This window comes from Apus apus, chromosome 2, assembly GCF_020740795.1.
Source record: "Apus apus isolate bApuApu2 chromosome 2, bApuApu2.pri.cur, whole genome shotgun sequence".
Classification (NCBI taxonomy): domain Eukaryota; kingdom Metazoa; phylum Chordata; class Aves; order Apodiformes; family Apodidae; genus Apus; species Apus apus.
In genome coordinates this window covers 103,690,896-103,718,164 of record NC_067283.1, presented here as the reverse complement: position 1 = coordinate 103,718,164, position 27,269 = coordinate 103,690,896, and the positions used below count along the sequence as shown (strand labels likewise).

The 27,269-nt window shown below is 37.9% G+C and overlaps 1 protein-coding gene across 1 annotated transcript in view; it reads left to right on the top strand.

The window, feature by feature from the left end:
* ANKRD12 (ankyrin repeat domain 12) overlaps positions 1–25,082 on the top strand; it is a 64,739-nt gene extending 39,657 nt beyond the window's left edge. The window contains exons 4-12 of the mRNA XM_051609552.1: positions 252–398; positions 1,391–1,591; positions 5,531–5,673; positions 7,189–7,336; positions 8,189–12,861; positions 19,454–19,552; positions 20,414–20,557; positions 23,455–23,550; positions 23,819–25,082. Coding sequence (XP_051465512.1) covers positions 252–398; positions 1,391–1,591; positions 5,531–5,673; positions 7,189–7,336; positions 8,189–12,861; positions 19,454–19,552; positions 20,414–20,557; positions 23,455–23,550; positions 23,819–24,004 — 5,837 coding nt within the window. The 3' untranslated portion in view covers positions 24,005–25,082. The remainder of the gene's footprint in view (positions 1–251; positions 399–1,390; positions 1,592–5,530; positions 5,674–7,188; positions 7,337–8,188; positions 12,862–19,453; positions 19,553–20,413; positions 20,558–23,454; positions 23,551–23,818) is intronic.
* Positions 25,083–27,269: the final 2,187 nt, after the last annotated feature.

The following is a 27,269-nucleotide window of genomic DNA, read 5'->3' as shown; positions in this document are numbered from 1 at the left end:
TGAAACATATTATTAATATTTTAGAATTTTTTTTTAATCCTCCTTACAACTTGTAGTGCTTAACATTCCCATATGATTAGAACAGGTAACCAAAACTAATGCAAATCTAGCAAATTAGAGATGCAATTTTCTGTTTTTCGTTTCCTATCACCAGTTGCCACTTGACATACCTTAAAAAGTTGTGGGTTTTTTTTCTAGAAAAATGTTCTAATAAAACAGCAGTTTGAATTTTTAACTGTTAATGTTTCCAGAGAAGGAAGGTCCGGAGAAAAAGAAAATGAAGAAGGATGCTGCAAATAAGAAATCAACACCAGTTAGCATTCTTTTTGGTTATCCTCTGTCAGAGCGCAAACAGATGGCACTTCTCATGCAGATGACAGCAAGAGACAACAGTCCAGGTGATCTTAAAAAGTTAACAGTTTTCTTCCTCCTGCCTGTTTATTTGTCCCAATCAGGATATTCTCAGCCCTGACGTTTTTCAACAATCTGTGATTTTTATTGTTTTTTTTAAAAAATTTAAAAAATATTCATTATTCTGTTAAAACTCTATTTTGCACTGACAAGTAATATCATCAAAAGATTCTTGACCTTTTGTATTTATGTGCAAAGCTTTGCATTATGATAGCTGTAAAATCTGAAGATCTCTTTTCTTCCATTGATTATTTTTGCCTCTCACTGTTCCATATGCATTATTGAAAAATGTTACCTGTTTTTTAATGAAGTTTAACTACTGTATTATTGTCCAATTTGGAGCAGGATTTTAATTTAGAAGGAAACTGGATTGATTCCTTAGGATTTAATGGGAGAGGGGAGGCATCTTGTTTTTATTTCAGAACTTCAAACTATCCTTGGTCCAGTTGTATAAAAAAAAAAATTATATAATGTTCTTCAGGTGTAATGTATTTAGAAAATTGGCATTTAAAAGTGAATAACTGCTTTTCCTTAAGAAACTACCCAGCCAACCCATAAACATCTGTGTTGGCACAGCTGAGGAAGTTCATGGAGTACAATACCCAAACAGTCATTCTTAAACTGGCATCCCACTCTGTAAAAACATAGTGGAATTGTGCTGGAGGAAGGGGAAGCAGGAGAGCTACTGATCTGCATGGTCATGGTTTGTCTTGTTTCAGCAGAATTTACACCAGATTATGTGAACCTTGTAGTTAATCTGTCCTGGAAACCTACTTTAAAAATTGAGAGATTTTGCAAAACACCCTTTTAGCCATTGCAAATAGGTATTGTGTTGATACATGGGAAGTGTCAAAACATCCTTTCTTTAAATATAACTATTCACTGATTATCATAATCTTTGAATGCAAGTGTTAAAATGAGGTGAAGTAAATACAGGGTTAAAGAACTTACATTGATCATTTCAAAAATTATTTTGTAGATTCCACCTTAAATCATTCTTTACAAACAACACCAGCACAGAAGAAAACTCCAACCTCTTCTTCAAGACAAAAAGACAAAGTTAACAAGAGAAATGAACGAGGAGAAACTCCTCTACATATGGCAGCAATTCGAGGGGATGTTAAACAGGTTAAGGAGCTAATCAGTTTAGGTGCAAATGTGAATGTAAAAGATTTTGCAGGTAAGTTGATACATGTTCTCTTAAATGTACAAATTCTTGTTAGCAGAGGTTTAATTTCAGTTCATGCTATATGCAAGTAAAAAAAAAAAAAAAAAAGAAATTCTCAAATAATGTTTTTTCGTTTCTGATGGCAATAGTAGTACTGGGTCCCTATAGTACATAGTATATTTTAAGACAGTATATGAGTACTTGGAGGTTTCAGTTGTGACCAGGGCCTCTTCATACTTGGCATCTACAAAAATGTGTTCATGCTTGCTGAACTTTGTATAATTATACTAGATGAAGTCAGTAATTTACAATGGGGTTATAGGCTATGTTGAGGAGATGCAGAGTTCAGTAACAGTGAAAATGGTAATGTACTGTACATTGAGTTCCTACTGGGCCAGCTAATATGCATCAAAGCAGATGAGTGTAGTGTAGCTTGCACTTGTCATCTAGTCCTGTGAGGTTAATGATAGTTTTGAGATGTCAGTATTTGCTGTGATTTCAGCACTGACTGATTGATGAACTTTAAGGTAAATTTCAACTTGTAACCTAAATTTTTAGTATCCTTTATTTGGCATCTTTCTATACAGTCTGTTTGTCTGCAAGACCTCCTAAATATTTTTTTTTAACCTGCTGGCAAACTTTTGCCTGTTTTCCTTTTGATACTCTAACTCTAGTTATATTTTTGCATATTTTAGTGAAAAATGTCCAGCAGAGATTTAGGACATAGAAGGAGGTTGGGGTAACGAAGAGGAATGGAACAGAGTGAAAGGAAGGCTAAATCAGAGGTTAGAGTGTTGGGTGATATGCAGAGGTTGTTGTGGGGTTGGTGTCTAAGAGACATCTATAAAAAAGATAATATTCAGTAGATGTTCCTCTCTTAAGCAAGGACAAATCTAAAAAATAATACAAGTGCACATTATATGAACAGCATAACTAACTGCTCCTAATGCTCTGCCTCTCAACATTGGTTCTAAACACTGGCTTTTTTGCATCCACAGAAGAAGTGGATCATGGGAAAGTGATAAATATAAGAAAGGCCTGTGTTACTCTTTGTTTTGTTCAAAAAGACTGTGCTCCCATTGTGAAGGGTAATGCTGAAGAAAAGATGACAGAATTTGTGGGGAGCTGCTAGCATCCCAAGGGAATAAAGATATTATTGAGAATTCTCTGTAGCATAATTAAGTGGCAGCACAAGCAGTTTAAAGTTTTTAGAAACATCATAGAATAGAAGCAAAAATATAATGAAGGTCTGAATGAGAATTTTAACTACAGCAAAGCCTACCAAAGATACTCTGTTTATGGGTCTGAATGAGATTTATATTCTCAAAAGAAATATGTGAGATGAGCTGAGGTAGCAGGCTCAAGTGGGAGAAATGAAGAACTATATGGTACGATTAATTGTCATCTCACACTTGACATCAAGAGAAGGTATTAATGAGATGGACCAATATTTTAGATAAGAAACAGATCAGTAATTTCTTGGTTTACAGAGGGCAGATGGATTTGTATTTGAAGGCGAGGCTGCCTTGGACTGGCATGTAGAGGGAGAAGAAAAAGGAGGCAGTAGAAGCCTGTGAGATCAAGAGCAACACAAGAGAAATTTTAGAAAAATGGGGAGAGGTTCAGGAGAAGACAGACCCGTAGAAATCACAGGGAGAACAGAAACACTTCAAGAAAGAGATACTGTGGTGGGGTAGCCTTGGCTGGCTGCCAAATGCCTACCCAGCTTCTCTCCTATTTCCCCTTCTCAACATGGCAGAAGGAGAAAATAAGATGGAAAAAAGTCCTCATGGGTTGAGGTAAAGACTGTTAAATAAGAAAAGCAAAAGCTGTCCATGCAAGCAAAAGAAAAAGGGGAATTTGTTCACTACTTCTAATCAGCAGGCAAATGTCCAGGCACTTCCCAGAAGTGGAGCCTCAATAGGTGTAATGGTTGTTTTGGAAGACAAAGGCTGTAACTATGAACATACCTCCTTCCTTCTTCTTTCCCTGAGCTTTTACTGCTGACCATGACATCATATGGTATAGAATATGCTTTTGGTCAGTTTGGGTCAGCTGTCTTGGCTGGGTCCCCTCCCAAGCTCTTCCCTGGGGGGAGGGAAAGAGAAAGCCTCAACACCATAGAAGCACTGTTCAGCAGTAGCCAAAAAATGGGTGTGTTATGAACAGTTTCAGCCCTAGCACTGTATGGGCTGCTATGAAGGAAGTTAACTTCATAGCCTCATCCCAGCCTGACCTAGTACAGATATTTAGTTAATTCTAAAGGCAGATGAAAGGGTGAGGAGAATGGCTGAGAGCTGGTTCTGAGAATCAATTTGGAGCAAGTTGTTTGAGACTTCATTCAGAACTCTGGAGGAGGTGTTTGGGATCAAGTGAGGTGCTTTTCCATTGGTAATGCAAAGTGAGAAGCAGAGGTGGCTGAGCATCAAAATCCTGTGCAGACGAAGAAGTCAAGAAGAGGGGGAGGATTTGAGCAATAAGTCATGAGTGGAGAAAAATAAGAATTTAGGATGCAGTGAAGTTTAGAGAATTTGAGTTTTTTAGCTAAGAATTTGGCAGAACTAAAGAAGCAGAAAATGAATTAGTAATGGAGGAAGTAACCCTGCTCATGGGATATCTGCCAGAATGATACTGCAGTGTGAGAAAAAGAGTAAAGGAAACAGATGTTGAGAGCAAGCCAGGGCAAGAGTTAGCAGTCAAGACGTTATGATAGGGTAGAGAGACAAGGCAGTAAAACATGGAGAAGAACAAATTACGGAGAGAATTAATAAGGAAAAGAAGACAGGCATGAGAGGGCTGAGAGTAGAGAAGTGCCATCATTGTGGGTGAGTGGGAAAAGGGCAAATCACAAGGAAATGGAAAGGAGATGATAGCTGGGCAGTGTTGGAAGTGAGTTACCCAAAATTTTGAGAGCAAATTTAGTGTACAAAGATCCAGAAGAAGTATTTTGCTGCAGAATAAGATAGAAATTTTTTTCTTTTTTTACCTTTTTTTTTTTTTTAATTTACATAAGTATCAGGTGAGAAGTTGAGTCAGAGGTAAAGTGAGAAATTATCTTTCTGAGGGATTAGATAAGTTGGGGGTTTCTTATACCTCCTCTTCATGGATGTAATATACCATTACTGGTAACATGCAGAGTTCAAGTGAGTAAACTCTTCCAGATTTGCATTGGTTATGTTGGAAACAAAAGTTGAATGCCTTCCTAGAACTGGGCTTTGAGAAGGCAGCAGCAGTGGGGTAGAAGTTCAGGGCAGCTAGGAAGTGGAAGGCATCAAGTTGGCGAGAGGAAATTGAGGTAAGGAATATAGCATGTGTGAGTAGATCATCATCTTCAGTTGAGGCTCTGCTACAAAAAAAACGAGCATTGAACTTCATATTGTCAGCGTGGAAATCAGCATTTCTAAAAATTACCAATGTTCTTGGAAATATCAGTAATAAATTCTCTGCCAATATTTATTAATGGCTTGTTATCTAGACCAATAACTGCTGAATGTTATTAGAGATTCCTGGTACGTGTTAGTGACTCTAAAGGAGCACTGGTTATAATAATTCGCAATACTTACTCTTTTCAATAGTGTGATTTTCAAACTGTTTCCATATAGAATAATGTGATTTATATATACACCTAGCACTGTGTTCAAACTCTCCCTAGTCAAAGAATTTCTAACATGTTTAGCCTGGGGATTTTGTAACAGATTTTGTCTTTCACTATTTGGTTAGTTATTTCTGTGTTTGATTTAATCTCAGTAAAATTTGAAATTTGGCATGAGATTTACAGTTGATAAAGCGTGTGCTGTTTATAAGATGAATGGCATTACCTGTCTGCCACACACTATTGTGTGTGAGTGTATTTTGAAATGTTTCAAGGCAATGGAGATATATAACATAGGAGAAAAAAAACCCAACAAACTTAAATCTTTGACCTTTCAAACTGGCACCACTCCACTATAGGTTGGACACCACTGCATGAAGCTTGTAATGTTGGTTACTATGATGTTGCGAAAGTCCTGATAGCAGCTGGAGCTGATGTGAACACACAGGGCTTGGATGATGATACACCACTTCATGATTCTGCTAGTAGTGGGCATAGAAATGTAAGTGTACTGGGAGAGTGGGAGGGGAATAATAAGTGGCTTGAAATGTTTGGTCTTTAGAACAAATCCTAACTGTCCTGGATGTTGTCACACGGTTTTATAATTCCGCTTACGCTGTTCTGGGGGATCCTAAAATTGTTTTGGTTTTCTTTGTTTCTTCTTGCTTTTCATCCTACTTCTGTTGCCAGATATTTTCTACCAGTAACTGTTTTCTTAAATATTTTTAAATTTCACTTTTACTTCTTCAATAGCCTTTTTTATTGAGAGACTTTTACTGTGTAGAGTTCTCAAAAGAAAAATGTTTTCAAACAGTATACTGTGGGTTTGTAGATATATCTAAAAATATTTAAAGGTATATATCCCACATTTATTTTATGTGTTTGTTTATGGATATGGAAATAGAGCACTGATGTGTGTATATGTATATATTTAATATATTTGTTTTAATTATCAGTAATGACTTAGTGGGGAAGATAAATGGAGCACTGTAGGTATTTTACATTAATTTCTTAATTTCTTCTTGTTTTCTGCAAACTAGATGCAGAAATACCTCTGCTCTCTCTTTGTATCTCTTTTATTTCATTAGTATGTGTGTGATTCTGTTGTATAAAGCAAAAAATATAAAACAGTCGTAATCAGTTTGGAAGGATATTCTGAAAAGGCTAAAGAATTGAGTTATGATAGTCCGTGAAATTTTTATGAACTGTTTAGTAACTGTTTCTTATGGGTATCTAAACAAAAGTGAGTCTTTAGATTGAACTTGCATAAGATTCCAGTAGAGCTTTGGAGAACAGGACCTGTTGCTTGTCTGGTCTGAGTACAGTTATCTGTGACCATTTCACTGACATGTATTGGAAATTTATTTGCTGAATTTCCCCTTTCTTAGCTTGTAGGACCCAAATAAAAGAAACTTGTACTGGATACTGTGCTGAAAATGAAGTGGCCTTGATAGCACTGTAACTTTTAACAGTTTGTTCTCCTTGATGTTAGAGAAACTGATGATTTTCCTGTAAATTGGGAACGAGTGTAGCTTTTCCTCCAATAGAATCTCTGTCAGGGCTTTTCTGAAATGCTTTGGAAGCCAATAGTACTGTTACTTGAAAAACTTTTCCTGTCCCTTAGATTTAGGTGCTCTAATATTTGGAGCAAGGAGGTGAATTGAGTGCAGACGAGTAGCGAGCTTGGTAGGTGAGGAACCAGAGGGATTGTGTGAGGAAATGTTAGAACAGCAAGAAAAAGGTCACTCTTGCTTTTCTTTGTGGTGATGATACTATGTCTATGTAACAGAGGACAACTTTCTTTAGTCTTCCCCATGACCTTTTTTAACAAGCAGATTACGTATACCTGGACTTGGCATTCTAGTTGCTGAAGCCTTGCTTTGGGGTCTCAGTTTCACAGGTAGGAGTGTAGAATTGTGTATCATGTTATCCACATTTTGTGTGCAATGGAAGATTTTTATGCTGGTCAAGTAACATGTTGTGGAGAAGATAAAAGTTCATTTATTTAATGCTGCAGATTGTGAAGCTGTTGCTTCGACATGGTGGAAATCCATTTCAAGCAAATAAGCATGGGGAGAGACCTGTTGATGTTGCTGAAACTGAAGAGTTGGAAATGCTACTGAAAAGGGAGGTACCCATCTCTGATGATGAGGACAGTTGCTCAGGTAAAGCAGCCATTTAATTGCATACTTAAAGCGCATCAATTCACCTGAAGTTAGGTGGGTTTAATCTAATGCATAATGTTAGCTATTAAGAGTTGCTGGAAGTAGCAATTGATATTGCTAAAGTAATTTTTTACTTGTAGAGAGAGTTTTCAAATATTTGAATTATTTGAAGTGTTAATTCTGACTCCCTCCCCCTCTCTCCCCCTCTTTAATAAGATCTTTCCCCTTTTCAACCCTGCCCTCGAATGGTGGTTTTCCCAAAGAAAGATACAGAGAAAAATACCATATTTATTATGAGTGGCCTCTGAGATGTCTTCTTGTGGGAAGAGACCAATTGCAGTGAATTACAGCATAGTCTACTTTAGGCTGTCCATGTCAGGTGCATGAAGATTCATGAGGGAATTTCTTACACGATCAGTTCTACATGACAAAATAGTTCACAGGGAGGGATGTAGCTTAGTTGTTAGAGAGCATGAGAGCTGATGAATTCCTAGAGGAATTAGTTGTCACAATAAGATGTCCTTGAGAGTCAGGTTATGCAGGAATTATGCGCAGTAGATGAGGTTTACAAAATTAAAAATGCATTGCTTTTATTAGATTGGGATATAAATGCTAATTACTATTTTTTACATACCTGAGTGACAGCTATAAAGTGTGGGTAGCACTTTGTCTTCACAACCTTTTGTTTTCTCTTAAAAAGCTTAATTCTAGTGACGAGGTTTATTGTCTTGAGTGGTTTTTTTCTTTCATTTGTAAAGCAGGATGACTACTGAACGGAACTATTTTCTCCTGAGCTAATGTGTGATGAATGTCCCTTCAGTGTTTAACTAATATTTTGTTTTCTTACTCTAGAATCTGAAGAACCTCAATCCGTAAATCCTTCCAGTGTAGAGGGGAATGTTGATTCAGAAGCAGAAAAGGACAGCAAACAAATGGTCCCTAGTAAGGCACCACTTCCATCTGCTCTTGATGAGTATGAGTTTAAAGATGATGATGAAGATGAAATGAAAAAGATGATTGATGACAGACATATTCTTAGAAAAGACCTAAGGAAAGAGGATGAGACTGAAGTTGAAAAGAACAGCTTATTTGTGAAACAAGAGAAAGTTGTATTCTCAAAACCATTTAAAAGCAAAAAGCAGAAGCCATCTAGGGTGCTGTATTCAAGTTCTGAAAGTTCAGATGAAGAAAAACTTCAGGACAAGAAGATAGTCTCTCCTTGCTCTATTTCAGAGACATCAAATTCTGATGTAAGAGTGAAAAGAGAATATATGGTTACAAATGAGCACAAGCAAAAAGGCAAAGTTAAAAAAAAAGTAAAAAATCAGAGCAAAAATAAAGAGAATCAGGAACTAAAGCAAGAGAAAGAAAATGCTAGAGTAACAAATATAGCTACTTCTGGGTTAGATTCTTTAGATAAAACTAGAGAGGAAGAAACCTTTAAGAAGTCTTTCACTCCAAAAGAAGATTCTTCTTTACATCTGTTTCATATCACTGCTGGCAAATCTCCAAAGCATTCCTGTGGATTAAGTGAAAAGCAGTCAACACCATTAAAGCAAGAAAACACCAAAACTTGCTTATCACCAGGAGGTTCTGAAATAACAGTGCAATCTGAAGTAGCTCGGTATGATCACAACACTGATTCTGAGTATCTAGTAGAAAGTTCCAGTGGTAAATCTTGCAAGCACAAAGAAAAAAGCAAGCACCATCAGAAAGATTTTCACTTAGAATTTGGTGAAAAATCTAGTCCTAAAATTAAAGAGGAAGAGAACAGCTCAGTGTTTGAGAATTCAGAGTATACTCTGAGAAAGATTGACAAGGAAGGTAAAACACTTAAAAAGCATAAAGTAAGGCACAAAGAAAGAGAAAAAGACAGGCACAAAAAGGAACAGGATGGGGAAAAGGAAAAGCATAAACATGTTAAAGAGGTTCAAAGAAGTATTGAGTTTGACAGAGAATTTTGGAAAGAGAACTTTTTCAAAAGTGATGAAAATGAAGATACATTGTTAAACACAGAACATGAATCTCTTTCTTCAGACAGAAAATCAAAACTAGAAAAAGCTATAGCAAAAGAAGATAAGTTAGTTAAGGAGAGACAGTTCCAGAAAGAGAGAAATGCTAAAGAGGAGAGAGAGAAAGAGAAGAACAAAAAAGAAAATGAGAAGTTTCTCAAGGATGAAAAAACAAAAGATCCGAAAGAAGAAAAAGAAATTATTCTAGCAGATAAAGAAATTGAGTTGTTCTTTGGTGTTAAAGATGAGGCAGCCAGCATGCATTTAATAGAAAAAGAAACAGATAATGAAAAGCAAGAAAAGAATTTAAGGGAAAATAAAGAAAAGGCTGAAAGGCGAACCTCAGCCAAAGAAAAAGATGTTGACAAGATAGAAAAAAAAAGTGGAGAAAAAGAGAAAAAGGTAAAACATGAATACAAGACAGAGAAAGAGAAAGAAAAAGCAGAAGTAATTGAAAATACAGAGAAAGTAAAGGACAAGCCAAATTTCCAGCAAGCAGAAAAATGCCATAAGGAAAATGATAAAATAAAAAGCACAGGTGCGCTTAAAAAACTTGATGACAAAGAAAGAAATAAAGAAAGAACTGATAAGAAGCACGATAAAGAAAAGGCTGATAAAGACAGACACTGGGCTGAAGGCAAAGAAAAGCACAGTACTGAAAGAAAAGCCAAACAGTCTGAAAAAGAATCTGAATATACGAAATCAGAAAAAAGCAGAACTAAAGAAAAGGAACTTGAAAAAAAAGACAAATCCAAAGACAAGGACACCTCAACAATAGCAAACTCAAAGCACATGCAGGAGGAAAGGAAATTCAGTATTACAGAAAGTAATAAAACGGTGCATGACAAACTGTCATCTTTGAAAGAAAAAACAAAAGATGATTTGTTGAGAACTCCAGATGGTAGAGAGAAAGATAAAAAAGATAAAGATATAGACCGATACAAAGAGAGAGACAAGCATAAAGATAAACTGCATCAAAGTAGTTTACTTAAACTGAAGCTTGAACATGAGAAACTGAAACCTAAACCAGCTCCTGCACCGAAGGATGCTCGGCCTAAAGAAAAAAGATTAGTCAACGATGATTTAATGCAAACTAGTTTTGAAAGAATGCTCAGCCTTAAAGATCTGGAAATAGAGCAGTGGCACAGAAAACATAAAGAAAAAATAAAACAGAAAGAGAAAGAACGTTTAAGAAACCGCACTTGTTTAGAACTTAACAAGATGAAAGAAAAACCTCAACACTCATTATCTGAAGTAAAAAGCAAAGAACTGATTCGTTCAAAGAGCTCCGACTTGCCCGATGTTTGCATGAAGGAAAAACAGCAGAAAGATGCTACAAGTAATAGATCACAATCAGTAGATACAAGAAGTGTCAATGTTACAAAGCCTTCTTTGGTTTTAGATAATTTAAATAGATCCCCCAAACCCGAAAGTGAGAAGACAGGTCTGAGCTCCAGATCAGTGTCCATGGTTTCAGTTGCAAGCTCCGAGGATTCTTGCCATACGGCAGTAACTACTCCAAGGCCTGCAGTTGAATATGACTCAGACTTTATGCTAGAAGGCTCTGACTCCCAGATGTCTCTTTCACAATCATTGTTTTTGGCAAGTACCAAATCACCAGCCCTTCTTGAAAAAGAAACTGATAGTCTTTCCAAGTTGCCAGATCGCATGAAGCCACCTTTTGCAAACAGGCCTCCATCAGCATACATCAGATCAGCATCTGTTGAAGATGTTAAACTGGTTTTAAATGAGTGTAGACCTGTTGTGGAAGTTCGAAGATGCAGCATGTCTGCTGCTGTTTCTGAACACAGCAAACTGCCTCAAGTAGCGGAAGAAAGTAAGCAGAATGCTTTGCTGTCGGTTCAGACTTACACTAGCACTTCTCCTAAACCAGAACTACCGTGTAGCGTGCTTGAAAGAGATTTTCAAAGTAGTATGCCTGGTTTACAGTCAAACTTCACACCTACTCTGACTGGAGCTGCTAGCGACAAACAGGCAACAATGGGTACAAGTGCTGTTAAAAATACTGCTCAGATGAGCCCTTCAGAAGACTATAACATACATTTAGAGCCATGTGGTCAAAGTGGTGTGACTCAGCAAACCAAACCGTGGAATGTGCCTTTTGACAGACTTAAATCATTAAACAATGAGTTTAACAGCTCAGGTTATGGTGTGTCAGAGCAAGATACTAACAGTGTTATAGCAATGCATAATTCTGAAAACAGGACATTAAAAGAGCAACAAGTATCTGAATTTTTGCCTCAGTATGCTGAAATTAAGGGAAGTTCCAGTTCTCAAGAATCTGCATTGGTTTTGCCTTCACAGTCGCCTTCTTCTTTACCTGTCCAGCCACTCCCAGATATGTCTAAACACATTTCTTTACTAGGCATTAGCAGTCAAGATTCATCATTTGTACAACAACAAAATCTAATTCAAACTACAACTTCTACTTTGGATACAGATGCTACTAGTACCAGAGAGCTGGAAAATGCTGTTTTCTCTTCAAATATGAAGAAGGCTGATGCACCCATTGCTGCATATTCTGAGACCTCTACAAAGGACATTTCACAGAACTATGAAAGGGTGAATGATTTACCTATAGTACCATTAGAAAAAGATACTCCTGAAAGTGATAGCAGTTCACAATTAAATCTAAATTTATACACATTCAATAAACTTCTTTGTAAGAATGGTCAGAGTGAAGTGGATAGTAACACAGCAGATGCTTCAGACGTTAGAAATGAAAGAGCCCAACAAGAAAAGTTGGTTTCAATACATGTTGATAGTAAAGCCAACGTTGATCTCTGTGAACTAAGTTCAGGAATGTCAAAGGGAATTATGAATGAATCAGCTAATAAAAACCCCTCTGCTGCAGACAGAGAAAACATGTTGACAGATGATCCACCACAATACTCCTCTTTATCTAATTTGGAAAGCAGTTCACAACAGATTACGCAGGAAGAGGTGCATAAATACAGCCAGATATTTAAACTAGAAGAAGAAATTGCTGAGGATCAGAAAGTGGAACAGCAAGAAGTACCTCAAAGAATTACGAGGAACAGAGCAAATATACTTGCTAACCAGGGTAAGCTGAATCCTGTTGGCTGCACGCAGACAGCAGAAAAGGAGTCTGAATCATCAGCATCTATGAAAGCCAAGATTAGGTTAACTGAAGAGGATGATGCTCAGATACATCATCCACGTAAAAGAAAGGTGTCGCGTGTGCCTCAGCCTGTGCAAGTGAACCCTTCTTTACTGCAAGCGAAGGAGAAAACCCAGCAGTCACTGGCAGCCATTGTTGATTCTCTGAAACTTGAAGAGATTCAGCCATACAGTTCAGAGAGAGCAAACCCATATTTTGAATACTTGCACATAAGAAAAAAAATAGAAGAGAAGCGTAAATTACTGTGCAGTGTTATTCCTCAGGCACCTCAATATTATGATGAGTATGTGACCTTCAATGGCTCATACCTTCTGGATGGCAATCCCTTGAGCAAGATATGCATCCCAACTGTAAGTAACATGGTCTTTAAATATGCAGTACAATGAAAGACATGTTCTGTTTTATTTTTGTGACTTTAATATTCTTCCTAACTTGATTCTCTCTTACGTATGCTGAAAACACAACAAATTGCTGTTGCCTAGTAATGTCACATTTAAAATCCCCATTCGGTGGAAGTATAAACACTGGCTTCACAGTCATTACAAGATAAACCATCATGTATGACACCAGTAAAAGGCACACACACAATTACTGTATTTCAAAGTATTTACTACTGTAAAATCTACCCTTTCAAAAGTGAAGTCAGCTTTTGACAGCTTGTCTGAATTTCTGTTGGCAATAATTTGATTAAAACTAACTATTCAAGGCTGTCTCCTTTAGAGAGAAGGTGGATGTGCAGTGCTTCAAAATAGTAAGTCCCTCACCAAAGGTTTTAAGCAGGAGAGTGTCTGCTAGCTATCTCAGTTTGTCCTTAGTACTCTCAAGAGCAGCAGATGTAATATGCTGTGTCCTGGCTTTTGTAATCCATCAAGTTAAAGTGTTACAAATTTTATTTAATAACTTGAAGTTATTATCCGTTTCACTGAAGAACATCCCATAGTTCAGGGACAGTTGTTCGGCTCTAAGCTTTCCATAGTTCAGCCACAGGCATATTCCTGATGACAGCAGTGAAAGAGGTCTGTGCAATGCAGAACATAATTGGCTGCAGTTCAGTCAGTAGTACTGTTTGCTGTGGAGGTGCCCCTCGAGGTGTCATGGTAACATGGGTCACTGCTGACCTCTGTATTTCTGAATGGACTAGTTATTATGTCAGCTCATTTGAAATAACTTGGCCCTGCTTGTGATGTTCCCTTAGCTTTTTTCACTAGAGTTGATGAGTCTTGGGCAATGAACACAGATTCAATGTATAAAAAGTAAATTTAAAAATGTTTGCTTCATTCCAGAGGTGGTGATAAACCCTGTATCAAGTGTTTTGTCTCATTTTTCCACTATGCCTGCTATGTCTGCCCAAGAGAATTAATACCTGTATCCTCTCATGTTAAGTAAATTATCTCTTTTTTGATGGTGACCAGAGTTCTGTGAAATTAGTAGTTCTGTTATAGTCTGAGTAAAGATGTGGATAAGAGAACCCTTTCACTTGGTCTGTAAATGAACTAGAATGTATGGTGATCTTTGCTGTCAGCCTTCCCCAGTCTAGAAATCCTCCTTAGTCACTGTTGCAGCTTCTGTGATGTATCTTTATCACCAGAAGCAGAGAATTACTTATTTTATAGCAGCTCCTAGTCAAGTATATACTGTTTCCAAGCTACAACTTACTGCTTTGGAATCACACTTCAGAGTTTAGTTTGGGGTAAGCAGAAAGTGGAAAAGTATGGCATATATTTTTCCATGGTTCATCTTCTACCTGGGCAGTATAATTTGTTACCCTGTCATAAATGGCAGTGTGTGTAGGCAGTGTAATAAAGGGAGGGCTCTTGACCTTGGTATTGAAGCATTGCCTCATAACTTCCTTTCTGTCTCTCTTGCTGTGTGTAACAGGGACTCTGCAGTTCATGAAAAGAAATTTAGGGAGAGAGGTAGTGCAAGTTCTGACTAAATTCAGTTCAGAAAATATCAGAGATTAATGCGAGCTCCCTGTTCTCATGGCTTCTAACCTCTTTAAAAAGTTGATTGAAATGTTAATATGTAGTTGAAGTATTACAGTTATTGATTTTTATCTCTTTTAGATTTCTGGGTCACTTCCTTGCATATACATGTTCTGGTGATACTGATGTTTAAACGTAATTGTTTTGTATGTGCTTTCATGGCATTGTTAATCTTCAACAGCTGTAGAAAGAACAGGTGGAGTTTTTTATTCCAGGCTGTTAGGAGGAAAAGGGCAGAAAAAAAAATGTTGAGAAGCCAAAATTAATTATTGGAAATTGGTGTTTAATTCCATTAGGACTAAAGTGTAAAAAAGCAGCGTGAGTTTTAATCTAAAGAGGGAGATATTTTAAGCTTTTTAGTTTTGTCTGAAAAATCATCTACAGTGCAGCTAAATGCTTTAATTCCCATCGTTTGTGTAAATACACAATTCTGATAGAATTTCTCATGGTTCTTTCCAGAAAAAAAGTTACTATTAAAAATTACTAGTGGTTTAGATTTAGCTTCTCTGCCAAGCTTGCTCGTGTATACAGTGTAATAATTTTAGGTTTTCATGATTAAAAATCATAATCATCATAATTCCCATTAAATACCATCAAAATGAGTATTGCTAAACTAGAGATCATTTCATGCTCAGAAATTAGTGTTAGGTTATTGTACACGTGGTCAAATAATGTGAAAATAAGGGCTGTGCAAGTTGTAGAATATTAATAACATGTATGTGTTGTTATGCATACAATGTGTAATTTAATATGCAACTGTAAAATTACCTTTTTATTGGAATTTATTTTGAAACTTTTCCTTTGATGGTTCTTTAATGAGTTTCTGATAACTTGATTTTTGCCTCATTAATCTACACAGGCTATGGGAAAGTAGATACTTTTTCTTAAATTGTTCCTGTATTTTAGGCTATCACTGTGATGGTCTACATGAAGACAATATATTTAGCTCTGACACTGAGGCTCGGAATAGTTTGTGTAACATGCTGTTCTCTGCACTGGAATTTTAAGATGCACTATAGTTTATCTGATGAACTTCAAACATCCTGTAGGTGGGAAGCAGGAGATGGTGTACTGAAGTTTGATTTCCACAGCCTTGTTTATATGCTGTCATTTATGACCCATGTCATCTAAGGCTGTAAGGATAGTCACATATGAATTGTGGCTTCCCTCTCACCAATGCAAACACAAAGCATAAGAGATATCAGGTCATTTCAAACCAGAAGGAAACAAATATGAATCTTTGGAGTAAATTTCTATTGTGCTTAGCTATGTTGCCTTTCAGATTGCTACATCAGAAAATTCTTTGAGGTTCAGTCATCTTTATCTGTACTGCCTCCTGAGAAGAGATATCAGGAATATGCATTTCCAGCTTCCACTGGCTGTCTAGCAGATGTGTTTCTAGAAAAAGGGATCATATCCAGTCACTCTGGCACTGCTGTAGAAACTTAAGTGGTAAAAGGTTATTTTAGTGGTGTTACCAGAAACTTGCTTTGTAAATGCATTAAATATTACAGCAATTGTGTAGCCCAATGGATTTGGATGGCATGGGTGAGGCAAGATAGATAGGGATTTGTGAAAATTGTGGAAATTTTGTGTAGGTGTATGTGTAACAGTTTTTGTAACAGGCACAAATGAAGTTTTAATGTTTATAGAGTGAAGAGTTGGTGTTCTTGTAGTTGTTATGAAGGATGCAAGAAACTTTCTTAATTGATCTGCATGTGTTGGAGATAGTGAGGGTATGTCTTGAACCTTAGCTGTTACCCGACAAACCTGCTCAGATGGCTGCCTTGCAGTGAAGCAGAGCAAAGAGGTGAACGGTTAATGAGCTTTGTCTAGCTTTTGGGTAGTTTCTCAGATGGATTGGAGAACACTTGGGAAGGCAGGACACCTTTGTTTCCCTCTCTTCTGTATGGAATCTGGGCCCCTAAGTATTTACCAAACTTACTTTGTTTATACAAGAAACTGAGGTCACCTTTTCCTTGTGGCATTCGGTTTCATGCTCTGTCCTTGCAGGTCCAGCATCTGTATTCATATTTTCCCTATGATTTGTGGTCCCTTTACTAACCCACTCCTTGAAATGCTCCTCTTCTTGTTGCCTTGAAGCCTTTAACTTGTTTCCTTTGAGACCAGGTGGCTTCCTTCCATAGTCCAAATCCATCACTGGTTCAGAGGCAGGGTTTTCCAGCAGGTGGAGTGAAGCTGCTCAAATCCTGTTTGCAGGCTTTAAGGATCTAAGACTCACTCTTCCCGAGGAAAAAAATTGCTAATTTCGTAAATTACAGAGGATCTAGTGAGCAGCATGCTTAGGTGGCTGAGAAGGCAAACAACATCCTGGCTAGTATCAGAAGCAGTGTGGCCAGGAGTAGGGAGGTGATTGTCTCCCTCCCTGTACTTGGCACCCGTGAGGCTGCACCTTGAACACTGTGCTCAGTTTTGAGCCCCCACTTACAAGAAGGTGAAGGGTCTGGAGAAGAAGTCTCACAAGGAGCATCTGAGGGAACGGGGATTGTTCAGTCTGGAGAAAACGTGGGTGAGGGGAGAGACCTTATCAGCTGCCTGCGACCACCTGAAGGGAGGATGTAGTGAGGTGGGCCTCAGTCTCTTCAGCCGAGTAACAAATTACAGGACAAGAGGAGATGTGCTGAGGGAGTTAGATTGGATATTAGGAAAAATGTATTAACCTGAAAGGGCTGTCAGGCCCTGTAACAGGCTGCCCAGGGAAGCGATAGAGTCACCGTCCCTGGAAGGATTCAAAGACGTGTGGATGTGGCGCTTAGGAGCATGGTTTAGTTGTGGCCTTGGCAGTGCCAGGGTAACGGCTGGACTCGGTAATCCTAAAGGTCTTTTCCACCCAAAACGATTCACAACACGCTGCATTTCCTGCAGGGATAAGCGGGGCCCCGCCGTGCCTGGGAGGCCGCGGGTGCTGCCGCCGGGAGCGCCGGTCCCGGCGGGGCTGTCCCGAGCGGCGCGGGCGGCGGCCGCGGCACTAGGGCTCCCCCTGCCGCCCGGGGGCGCGACGGGCGCGCTCCGGGGGGACGGTGACCTCTGAGATGGAGCAGGTGGTACGGATGCTCGCCTGCTCTTAAATCCTTCTTCCTGGATAACTCAGCTGCATGAACTCAGAGTATTGACAGTCAGGGTGTTTGCCTTGTTTCTTATGCTGTGTGCTTCTCTGTTAGCAAAAGCACTGAGATTTTTGAGAGATCTTTTCGGCCTTAGTAAAAGTAATTAAAAGCTTGGTGTTACCACATTTTACTGAAAGACTGACAGCACCATGGTACTGTGTCCTGACTGCAAAGTTTCCGTCTTAAACATGCTGAAATCCGTTGTGATTAAGACACATTATTCCATTAGGTGTTTTGTGGTTTTGCTTTTTGTTGTGTGTTTGTTTTTAATGCTGATTACTTATATATTCAAAAAAGGCATATGCCGTAAACGTTACTTGCTGGCTTGAGACCCAAACTGTTTTCATTGAGAGGTCTTGCTTAGTAGTTTGAAATGTGAAGGTGTTGAATGTAATTTTATACCAAACGATAACGTAAGGAATGCACTGCATTTAGTTGTATGTTCTTTAATTCCAAAGACATTGGCTAGCTTCCAGTTGGGGAAAAAATTGTCCTGAAATAATTTTCCAAAATAACAATGACTGAATCATTTTTGGTAGATAAATCACTTTGTTACTGGAGTGTATAGATGCAAGATTGGCACTAGTAACGCAATGTGTTCATCTTTTTATAAGGTATTTGTTATTTCTTGACAGTTGGCAAGATCCATATTATTGAATAGATTATTTATGTCAGTGTATTTGTGTTAGGCACAAGGTAGACTATAATACCTGTAGGTATGTATTTCAGCTCTGGTTTCTAAGTATCAGTGGTAGCAAGCAGTATTTCATTTAGTTTTGATGTCTCTTTCCAAAGCAGTATCAATGCTCTTACATCTAGCAGCTGTTAAAAACTGTGCTGAACTGTCAGACAGAACAGTCAGACAGAACTTGCATAGAGAAAAGTGAACTTTGGATAGAGCCTTAAAAGTCCAAGATGTTTAAAATGAGTTAGTTCTCAAGAAACAACTGATTTCTGTAGTTGCCATGAGGGCTCCAGGTGCCTTTTCAGTGTTTATCATACAGATCACTCAAGATAGTAATACTGGATGCTTGCTATAATTTACTAAAAACCACAAAATGTTTAGAGTACAGCAAATTTAATAACAGTGTTGTTAGCTCACTCAAGTCTATTTGATTTGGTTGGTTGGTTGGTTTTGTTTGTTTGGTTTTGTTATAGGTGTGACCTTTTAAAAGAACTTAATTCAATAACTGACAGGAGGAAACACTTTTCCAAGCCCCTGCCTGGGGTTTTAGTGTACTTTTTGTGCTTGCCTGTGTTCTGCATCATTGTAAGATTAGGAATATGGTTGGTTACATTTTGTGCCATATAAAATGCCAGTGACACTGTAGAGATATATTGTGTAATTTATTTTTTTTTTCAATTTTTTCTTACTTTCCTCTTCTGTTTGCCTTGGCATTTTTTAACTTCTCAGAATGAACAGTTGTGCTTTAAAGAGCCTTTAAAATTTAAAGCAAGTTGTATTTTTACTATCTTCTAATATATAACCCTTTTAAAGAACAGCTGTAACATGCTCACAGTGACTGACGCTAAATGCACTAAACAGTTTGAAATGCCATTTCAGTCAGGTGTATTACTTTTTTGGTAAAGAATCTTAAAACCTTTTGTTGCAAATGGATTAAAGTTACATGATTTTTTTTTTTTCGGGGAGGGATGTTGTTGGGGTTGTTGTTGTTTGGGTTTTTTGTTGTTTGGGGCTTTTTTGTTGTTGTTTTTTTGTTGTTTGTTTTTTCTTTTTAATAAATGCTCAAATCATCAGGCAATGTTAAAATATGCTAAATACATATTCACTAGAGTATTCACTAGAGTACTTAAAACTTTTTCCACAGATTACACCACCTCCCTCACTGTCAGACCCACTTAAGGAACTATTTAAACAACAGGAGGTTGTAAGGATGAAACTACGTTTACAGCACAGTATTGAAAGGGTAAGACTAAAGTAATTTATTTCTTTATTTCTCAACTTTAAGCTTTAGGGGTTTTGTGTTGTTTTTTTTCAATGGATAGACTATATATTTTCCTGATTTAACAATGCTTTAGAAGCAATGCGCCTTCTATTCAAATTTATGAATTGCAGAAACTTGTAATTACAAACAAACGGTTTGGACAACAGTTAGCAGGATACTTAAGTCAGTAAGATAGCAGCTTTTTCCTGTTAATTGCCCTAAGATGTGGCCCAGAATTTTCCCAGGGGCACTGGCGAGTGGGAAGAAATTCCACAGACTAGTTTTGAAATCTAGTGGTGGTTATAGACTTGAGGACATAAGTTACTGAGTTAAAAGAATTGAAGCAAGGGTAAACTCTCTATTGGTACAAGACTTTTAAGACTAAAATTTACAATAATATTTACAACATTCTGCTTGCAAAAACTGTCTAAAAGTATGTTAGAGCTACATCTGTTAGTCTTGACTTCTCAGTTTCTCACAGACATTAAGCAAATATCCCTGGTTTAAGAATATTCTTTATTTTTAGGTTGCCTAAACCTTTTGTGCTCCTCTCAGCACTAAGTGGAAAATCTGGGAAAGGCATTGAGCCAATAGTGGGAAGGAGGGGTGAGAGATGTTTTCAGTTCTGACATTTAGGGAACAATCTTTGCATCCTTAAATTGAAGTTTTGCATTTGATTAGATGAACAACCAACCACCCCTCCCCTCCACCAGCCCGTATTTCAGGCTATTCAAAAGTCTAAGCCCTAAAAAAAAATGTTTAAACTAATGCAGATTTATTAATCAAACTGAAATACTTAACTTACCCAATGTGTATTTATATGTCAATATCTTATTCAATTAGGAAAAGCTTATTGTTTCTAACGAGCAAGAAGTTCTACGTGTTCACTATCGAGCAGCAAGAACACTAGCTAATCAAACACTACCCTTTAGTGCCTGCACTGTTTTGCTGGATGCTGAGGTTTATAATGTGCCTCTGGATGCTCAGGTAAATAAAAGTATTGTGGAATTTCAGATAAAAAGGTCTTTCTAGCCTGACTCAGAAGAAGTGTTTGAATAAAATTGTATTTCCATGCTGAAATTGCCATTGATTTGTGTGGAATTAAGATTTTGCGTATTATAGATTGTTAATTTGATTAGGCTTCATTCGGGTGTACCAATAACAAGAGGATATGGGTACGTGTGCTGGTTTTCTGGTTTGTGCCATGTCTGGTTTCCTTTCACTTCCAGAAATTATGAGAAGAATAAAAAACATTAGTGTGCTGGTTTTTATTAAATCAAATTTCATTCATAAACAGAATGTTTTCAGAGTAGCTCAAACAACATCAGTTATCAGAATAGAAGATAATTTTTGCCATTAATCTGGGGAATCAGAATGCAGTAGTGTGTGAAGTGATGAGATAGGTTGGAATTCTGATTCATTTGGAAATGTTTTGTGGAGATACATAACATTTTTCCGCTCTATATAGGGCAGTCATCAGAATCTTTCCATAAAAAACGTGACCAACAATGAAGTGTTGAGTGCTGCCACATTAAATTGTACTTTTTAAAAAAATCACCAGAAGCTCCAAATTATTTACGTGCATTGTGTTATTCACAAGTTCAGTGTTGGTCTTTAGTTCCTGAGTAAAACATAAAATAAGCAGTATGCTTTATAACCTGCATGCCTTCCATAGACAACTGCTCAGAGGTTTGCTGCAGCTCTATCTCTATAATTTCACAGCATCAGTAATTTGTGAACAGGTCTGCTAACCAACAACAATAGAAACTGTGTTCAGAACCTGTTCTAGTGACTGTGAGGAGCACATAATGCAAGCAAGAGATTTGATGTTACAGATGTAATAAAAGTGTTGATGCATTGGATACTGGGCATTTTAAAATGAAACACCTACATTTCAGACATATGTGGAATTCTACTTTAGCCCTGGAGCCCCTTTTAGAATTATTACAGCTTCCAGTGTTAGTCCTCAGTCTGTTAATACATTTTTCCCCATCTTTAAAGAACTAGAGCTATGCATAATGAGGTGATTCAGCAGGAGATAGTGGCTTTATGGAGACCGTTATCATTCTCCCATTTTAAGCTTTGTACCAACAATTTTTTAAATAATAATTTCCTTAGCAAATTTAACTGATAGGGCGAAAATGAGATTTTTCTCCTCTGTGAACAGACCAAGTATCATCATTGTTAGTTCTGAAGTTCAAAATGTCCTTTGCTTTTTTTGTGCCCAAATTTAGAAATTTGAGATACATCTGAGTTATGCATGTAGCTGCATTTTTATAGTTAACATTTTACAATGTATTTTAAATAAGCTTTTCCTCTGTTTGCATTCTGTGAAACAATAGGAATCTTTATGGGGGGAGAAGTTTTTGTGGTTCCCCCTCTCAAGTATTGTAGCTTTCTTAACCGTCTGTATAATAACAATAGCAGTAGTAAAATGCCTCTCCTTCCCCCTCACTACCTCAGCAGGTTTGGTTTCAGTCTGTGGTAATTTTTCTTTAGAAAATTGTAACACTGCACATAATGTTCAGCAAAGTATTAAATATAGTTTGTATTGTTATTTAAATCGATGTTTTAAACTACCAACTTGAAACTTTGATTTAAATTTGCTTTGTGGGAAGAATGTAGATGCTTAAGAAATCGTTCTCTTGTAATGCATTCTGCCACTTCCCTGTTACCCTGCTCACAACTCTTTAATTCTGTTCTACAGTGAAGAAGCATTTCTGATGAAATTTTTCTTGTATTTGAGCAAAATACCTGGGAAAGATTTTGTAAGCAAAAATCGGGTTTATTTTGCAGGAAAGTGACCACCTTAGAACTGTTTTCATGGGAGGTCTGGGTCTTGGGAGGCTTGCCTTTACGGCTGCACATGTTGGCCAGACCTTGAGAACTGTTCTTTGCAGTCCGAACAGGCCAAACTAAAGATGGGAGAGGAAAAAGGCACAAGTTTCTGATGAACAGACTGTTAGCTGCTCACAGCTCACCTAAATGCCTACAGTTCAGGGAAACAAGATCAGTGTTGTTGAGAGCTCTTTCTAGAACCATCTTGTTCAGTTGTGCTTAATATTTGAAATCTTAGCTGTTTTCTAGAGATTTCAGTCATTGCAGGATTTTTCCTGTTCTTGCCCCTTGCTACAGTATACAAATTCCTACAGTGTCTGTTTGTTTTTTTTTTTTTAAAAAAAAAAAAAGAGCAGCTTGTTCTATGTAGTGGTATTTATGTATTTAAATGTCAAATTGGAATAGTCTGGCTTTAGAACTATCTATAGAGTATCTAGTTTTTCATGATGGGCAGATGTGTCAGTCCAGATTCTTATTAAAAAGTTTTTGGTTTTTAAAAAATAATTATTTTGTTGAACAGAACATTAAATCACGTCTGTTCCCCTTTTTTTTTTTTAATCTCCTTCTGGGGATTTCGATGGTAAAAATATCTTTTTATTATTGCTTTTTGAGTACTTGTGTAGCCAGTTAAGTCAAGCTGCTTAGGTTTTTCTTTATTGATGTTTTTGCTTTTCCAAAGGGAATACTAATTTAATTTGTTTCTGAAGTTTAAAGAGATAGCAATTTTTGTGGAAGGATCTACCTTGTACTGATTAAGACTTTAAGGCATAAATCTTTAAGCCTCCTACTCTAAATTTCAAAAATAGAGTACAGTAAAGAGCTTGAGGGAATCTGAAAATACTTATTTCCGGTGAGCAGCTGGCTCACAGTGGAAGTGGTGGTCAACATACATGCTCATATACACCTTGATGCTTTGACTCAAGAGTTTCTGTTTCCATCTAAAGCATTGTTTAGGAAAGTCCCACAAAGCAGGGTTTATGTTTTAAAGTGTGTTTAAAACTGAATCATCGAATAACTGAAGAGTTTGGATAAAATTTTTTTTGCAGGCTGATGACAGCAAAACATCAGTGAGGGATCGATTCAACGCGCGACAGTTTATGTCATGGTTACAGGACGTTGATGATAAGTTTGACAAATTAAAGGTACACTTCTTGCTCTTTCCACTCAAAAATTCCCAAACCTCTCATGTCGCTATGAAGATTTTATGCAATATCATAGGCTATTGTAGAGGTTTTAAGGGCAACCAAAGGTGGGCCTAGCAGTATGAAAAAACTAACCTTTGTTGCTACATAGTTTAATGGAATAATCCGCAAATTTCTAAATGCATAGTGGGGAAATTAATTTCCACCAGAGAGGCCCCTGGGATATTTTTCCAATATTGAAATAACTTCTTTTTCAATTCTAAAATAGACGTGCCTTTTGATGAGGCAGCAGCATGAAGCAGCGGCTTTAAATGCGGTACAGAGACTGGAGTGGCAGCTGAAACTACAAGAACTTGATCCTGCTACCTATAAATCAATCAGCATTTATGACATTCAGGAGTTTTATGTTCCTCTTGTTGATGTTAATGATGACTTTGAATTGACACCAATATGACAATTAGCATCTTCTGGCTCACCCTTTCTCTTAGACAAGTAGAGACTGAGCTGCAGTGATACACAAAGGTATTTTTATTTGAAGACAGAGCACTTAATTCTGTGGAATACTATGTTTCTCAATAATTCAGGTGTTCTTCAGAGAAAGTGTGGCATGGGCTCTTGTTCAAACACAGAAGATGGATCCTAATTTTGAAGTCAGTTTCCTAATAAATGCCATTATCTGTATTTTAAAATTGTCTGTAGCTTTAGAGCTTATTGCTGAAAAAGATGCCGACACATGGTGAGTTAACAGCGCTGGAAGCTGTTAATAACTAAAACAGCCACCAAATACTTAAAATATGCTATAAAGCTTTGTATTATGAAACTTCAGTAACAGTTGAACTCCCACAGAAAAATTATTTGAAAGCCTGTGGAAGAAAATATAAGACTTGGAGGAAAATAGTCTATTGTTCTTATTATATTTTGTAAATTACTGTACAGTTTTCTTTTTGGAAAAAGATGTAATATTGTCTTCATTTTTAAATAATTTATTTTATACATATTGTGCAAATGTAAATAAACTTGTAATTAATGTTCAAAACTGTAAAAAAATAGATATTTTAACTGTAAAACTGTTTTTGTCTAATGTTCTATTGGACCAAAGTTGTAGTTTTTATTAAGTGTAGTGTGTTCCTGGTTGGCAGGTCTCTTTTGTATGGCATGTGTTTGATTTAGCTGCTTGTTTCATCACCATTAACTGTAAAAGAATTGAAACTGAACTGTATTGCATGCTTCACAGAACCCTTAACTCCTTTATGTCAATATCTGATACAATTGTGATATATGCAAAATCATATTTCATATTAGTCTGCTGTTGTAATGCCATACCTATGACTTACTATACTGAAAATATTTTTGTGTAAAACAAAACCTTTTGCTCTTATATGGTGGTCTCGTAATAGAGCCTATTTTTTTGCAACAAAATGCCTTTGAATGAAACTTCTTAAATTGTATATTGTCTATTTTAATATTAATCTATGGAAGGATATGTAAATAGTTGTAAATATAATGTTTAATAAATTTTATTGGTCATGTTATTAGTTCGTCTTTCTTAATATTGTGACACTTGTTGTATCAAATCTTGGCATTCCTGAAGTATTGCAAGGAGGCTCAGTGAAAAACTAACAAAAATCTCACGCTGCCAATTGCAACGCTTTTTTATTTTTAGTGCTGTTAATGAGCAGACAGTTAATTATTTATTAGTAGGAGGTTACAGATATTCATGAAAAAGATTTGTTACCCTCTAGTCCATGAATTATTCAAGAATGCTTGGGATCTGATGACTGTGAAATTACTTCTGAAAAAATGGGGCTTAGGAAGAGACCACATTACCTGGAAGAGAGATTTAAAGTACTTGGTTCGAACTGATTTTTAATTACTAGGGGGGCTGCTACAGAGTAGTTACTGGTATGAATGCCCAGGGTAATGTGATGGAGAGCAAGCTGGCATTGAACAAGAGACTGCATGGACAGTAAGCTCCTTCCTATGTGCACATCAAGTTCCAATCAAGAGTAAAGCAATAGCAACTCAAGCATAGTAAAACCAATTAATACATAGTTCCGGCCCTGTAACTTTTTTTTTCCCCACTTTTGTTAGGCACCTGTGGAAGAAGTTGTTCCTGCTTCTTTCTATATAGGCATATCTTCTTGATGTAATTCAAAATAGATTATGTACTGAGGGAAATGCAAATGTGATATTCTTCTGAAAGTAGCTGTAAAATTTTAAAATAATACAGAAATCTGTATTATCTGCTGAAAAAGACAAGGTAAAAATGGTTAAAGCTGCAAGGTGTTAATGACCAGCAAGGGGGTATGAGTTTACTTCCGTAAGGTACTTAAGAGTAATAGAAGCTAACATATCTGGAAATAGGAGAACCTAAAATGGACTTTTTAAAGTATGGGATATGAATAATTAAGAATATTTTGTAAAGAGTGGGAAAGATAAACTGGGCTGCAGGAATGTTGGCTGTGTTAGGCAGGAAGCTGGTGACAAAACCGAGCAGATGTATAGACAGTGCTGGGGGCCTCGGCAGTTCTGGCCACTGCATGGCAGCAGGAACAGCCTCGTGGGTCTTGCAGCGCTGGGAGGATGGTGGGGGTTCAAGTGTGTTAACTGTAAAACAAACAAAATTCATCCTCTGGACGTATCTGCAGAAACATTTTTGTGATAATCTGAAAATATTTTGGCAGTATCCTATCTTGTAAGGAGATCTGAAGACAGATGTTTCTAAGCCTGTGTTTTCTTTACAAGGAGAGATGATTCCCTCTTACCGGAGTCTGTGAAACAGATTTTTGCTCTTTCAGTTGCAACTACTTAGCGAAGACTTGGTTACTCAAAGAAAGGAGACGACCCAAATGTTTCAGTTCATTAGACAATGATCTTCCTGGCTGATCTTCCTGAAGCCTGATTCCTGGCTTCTCTGATTTGAATCCAGGGTCTGCTCCAGTCATGTATTTTTTTTTTCAGGTATACTCTGTGGGATGATCCCTAGCGTGTCGTTGAAGGAAACCCTGCTATGGATTTCCTTCAACAACGGGTTGTGGACTGGGAGGGGAGAAGGTGGGAGGACAGTAGATAAAGCAATGACTGGTTGGGGAGATGGCCGTATTTGCCCCCTGAGGGTCTGGCCGTCTCCTTACGTTCCTAGTCAGGTTCCTCCTGGGCTTTTCTTCTAGGGACCAAACTTGTTACCTTGGTCCCTTGGAGCTTGGCACGTAGGAGGACAAACCATCCCAACATCCATGGTTTGAAGATCCTGGGCGAGGCTGTCTTGAATGCCCCTGGTCCCTTCCTCATCGACGGCTGCCCCTGCCCGCTTTCCGCACCACCTGCTCGGCGAGTTCCGCACCCCTCCGTCGCCGATTCTGTCTCAGGACAAAACAAGGCTGCGTTCCCCTCCAGGCCTTCGGCCGGCTGCCCCTGGCTGCAGAGCCCGCGGGCTCCTACCGCCGCTTGCCCCCGGCGCCCCCTCCTCCTCCTCCTCCTCCTCACGCCCCGCCCGCAGCCCCCGGGGGCGGGGGTGCTCCCGCCGGCGCCCACCCCGCAGCAGCCGCTCGGCGAAAGCCCTTCACCTCCCTCCCCAGCTCCCCTGGGCCGACCTCGCTCCCCGCAACAGCCCCGCGTTCCCCCTGCTGGCACTCGGCTCGCTGCAGCCCTTCGCCCCGGGGTCCCGGGGCGCTGCTGCTGGCGGGGCGGGGGGAGGGTCCTGGCGCTGACGGTGCCCC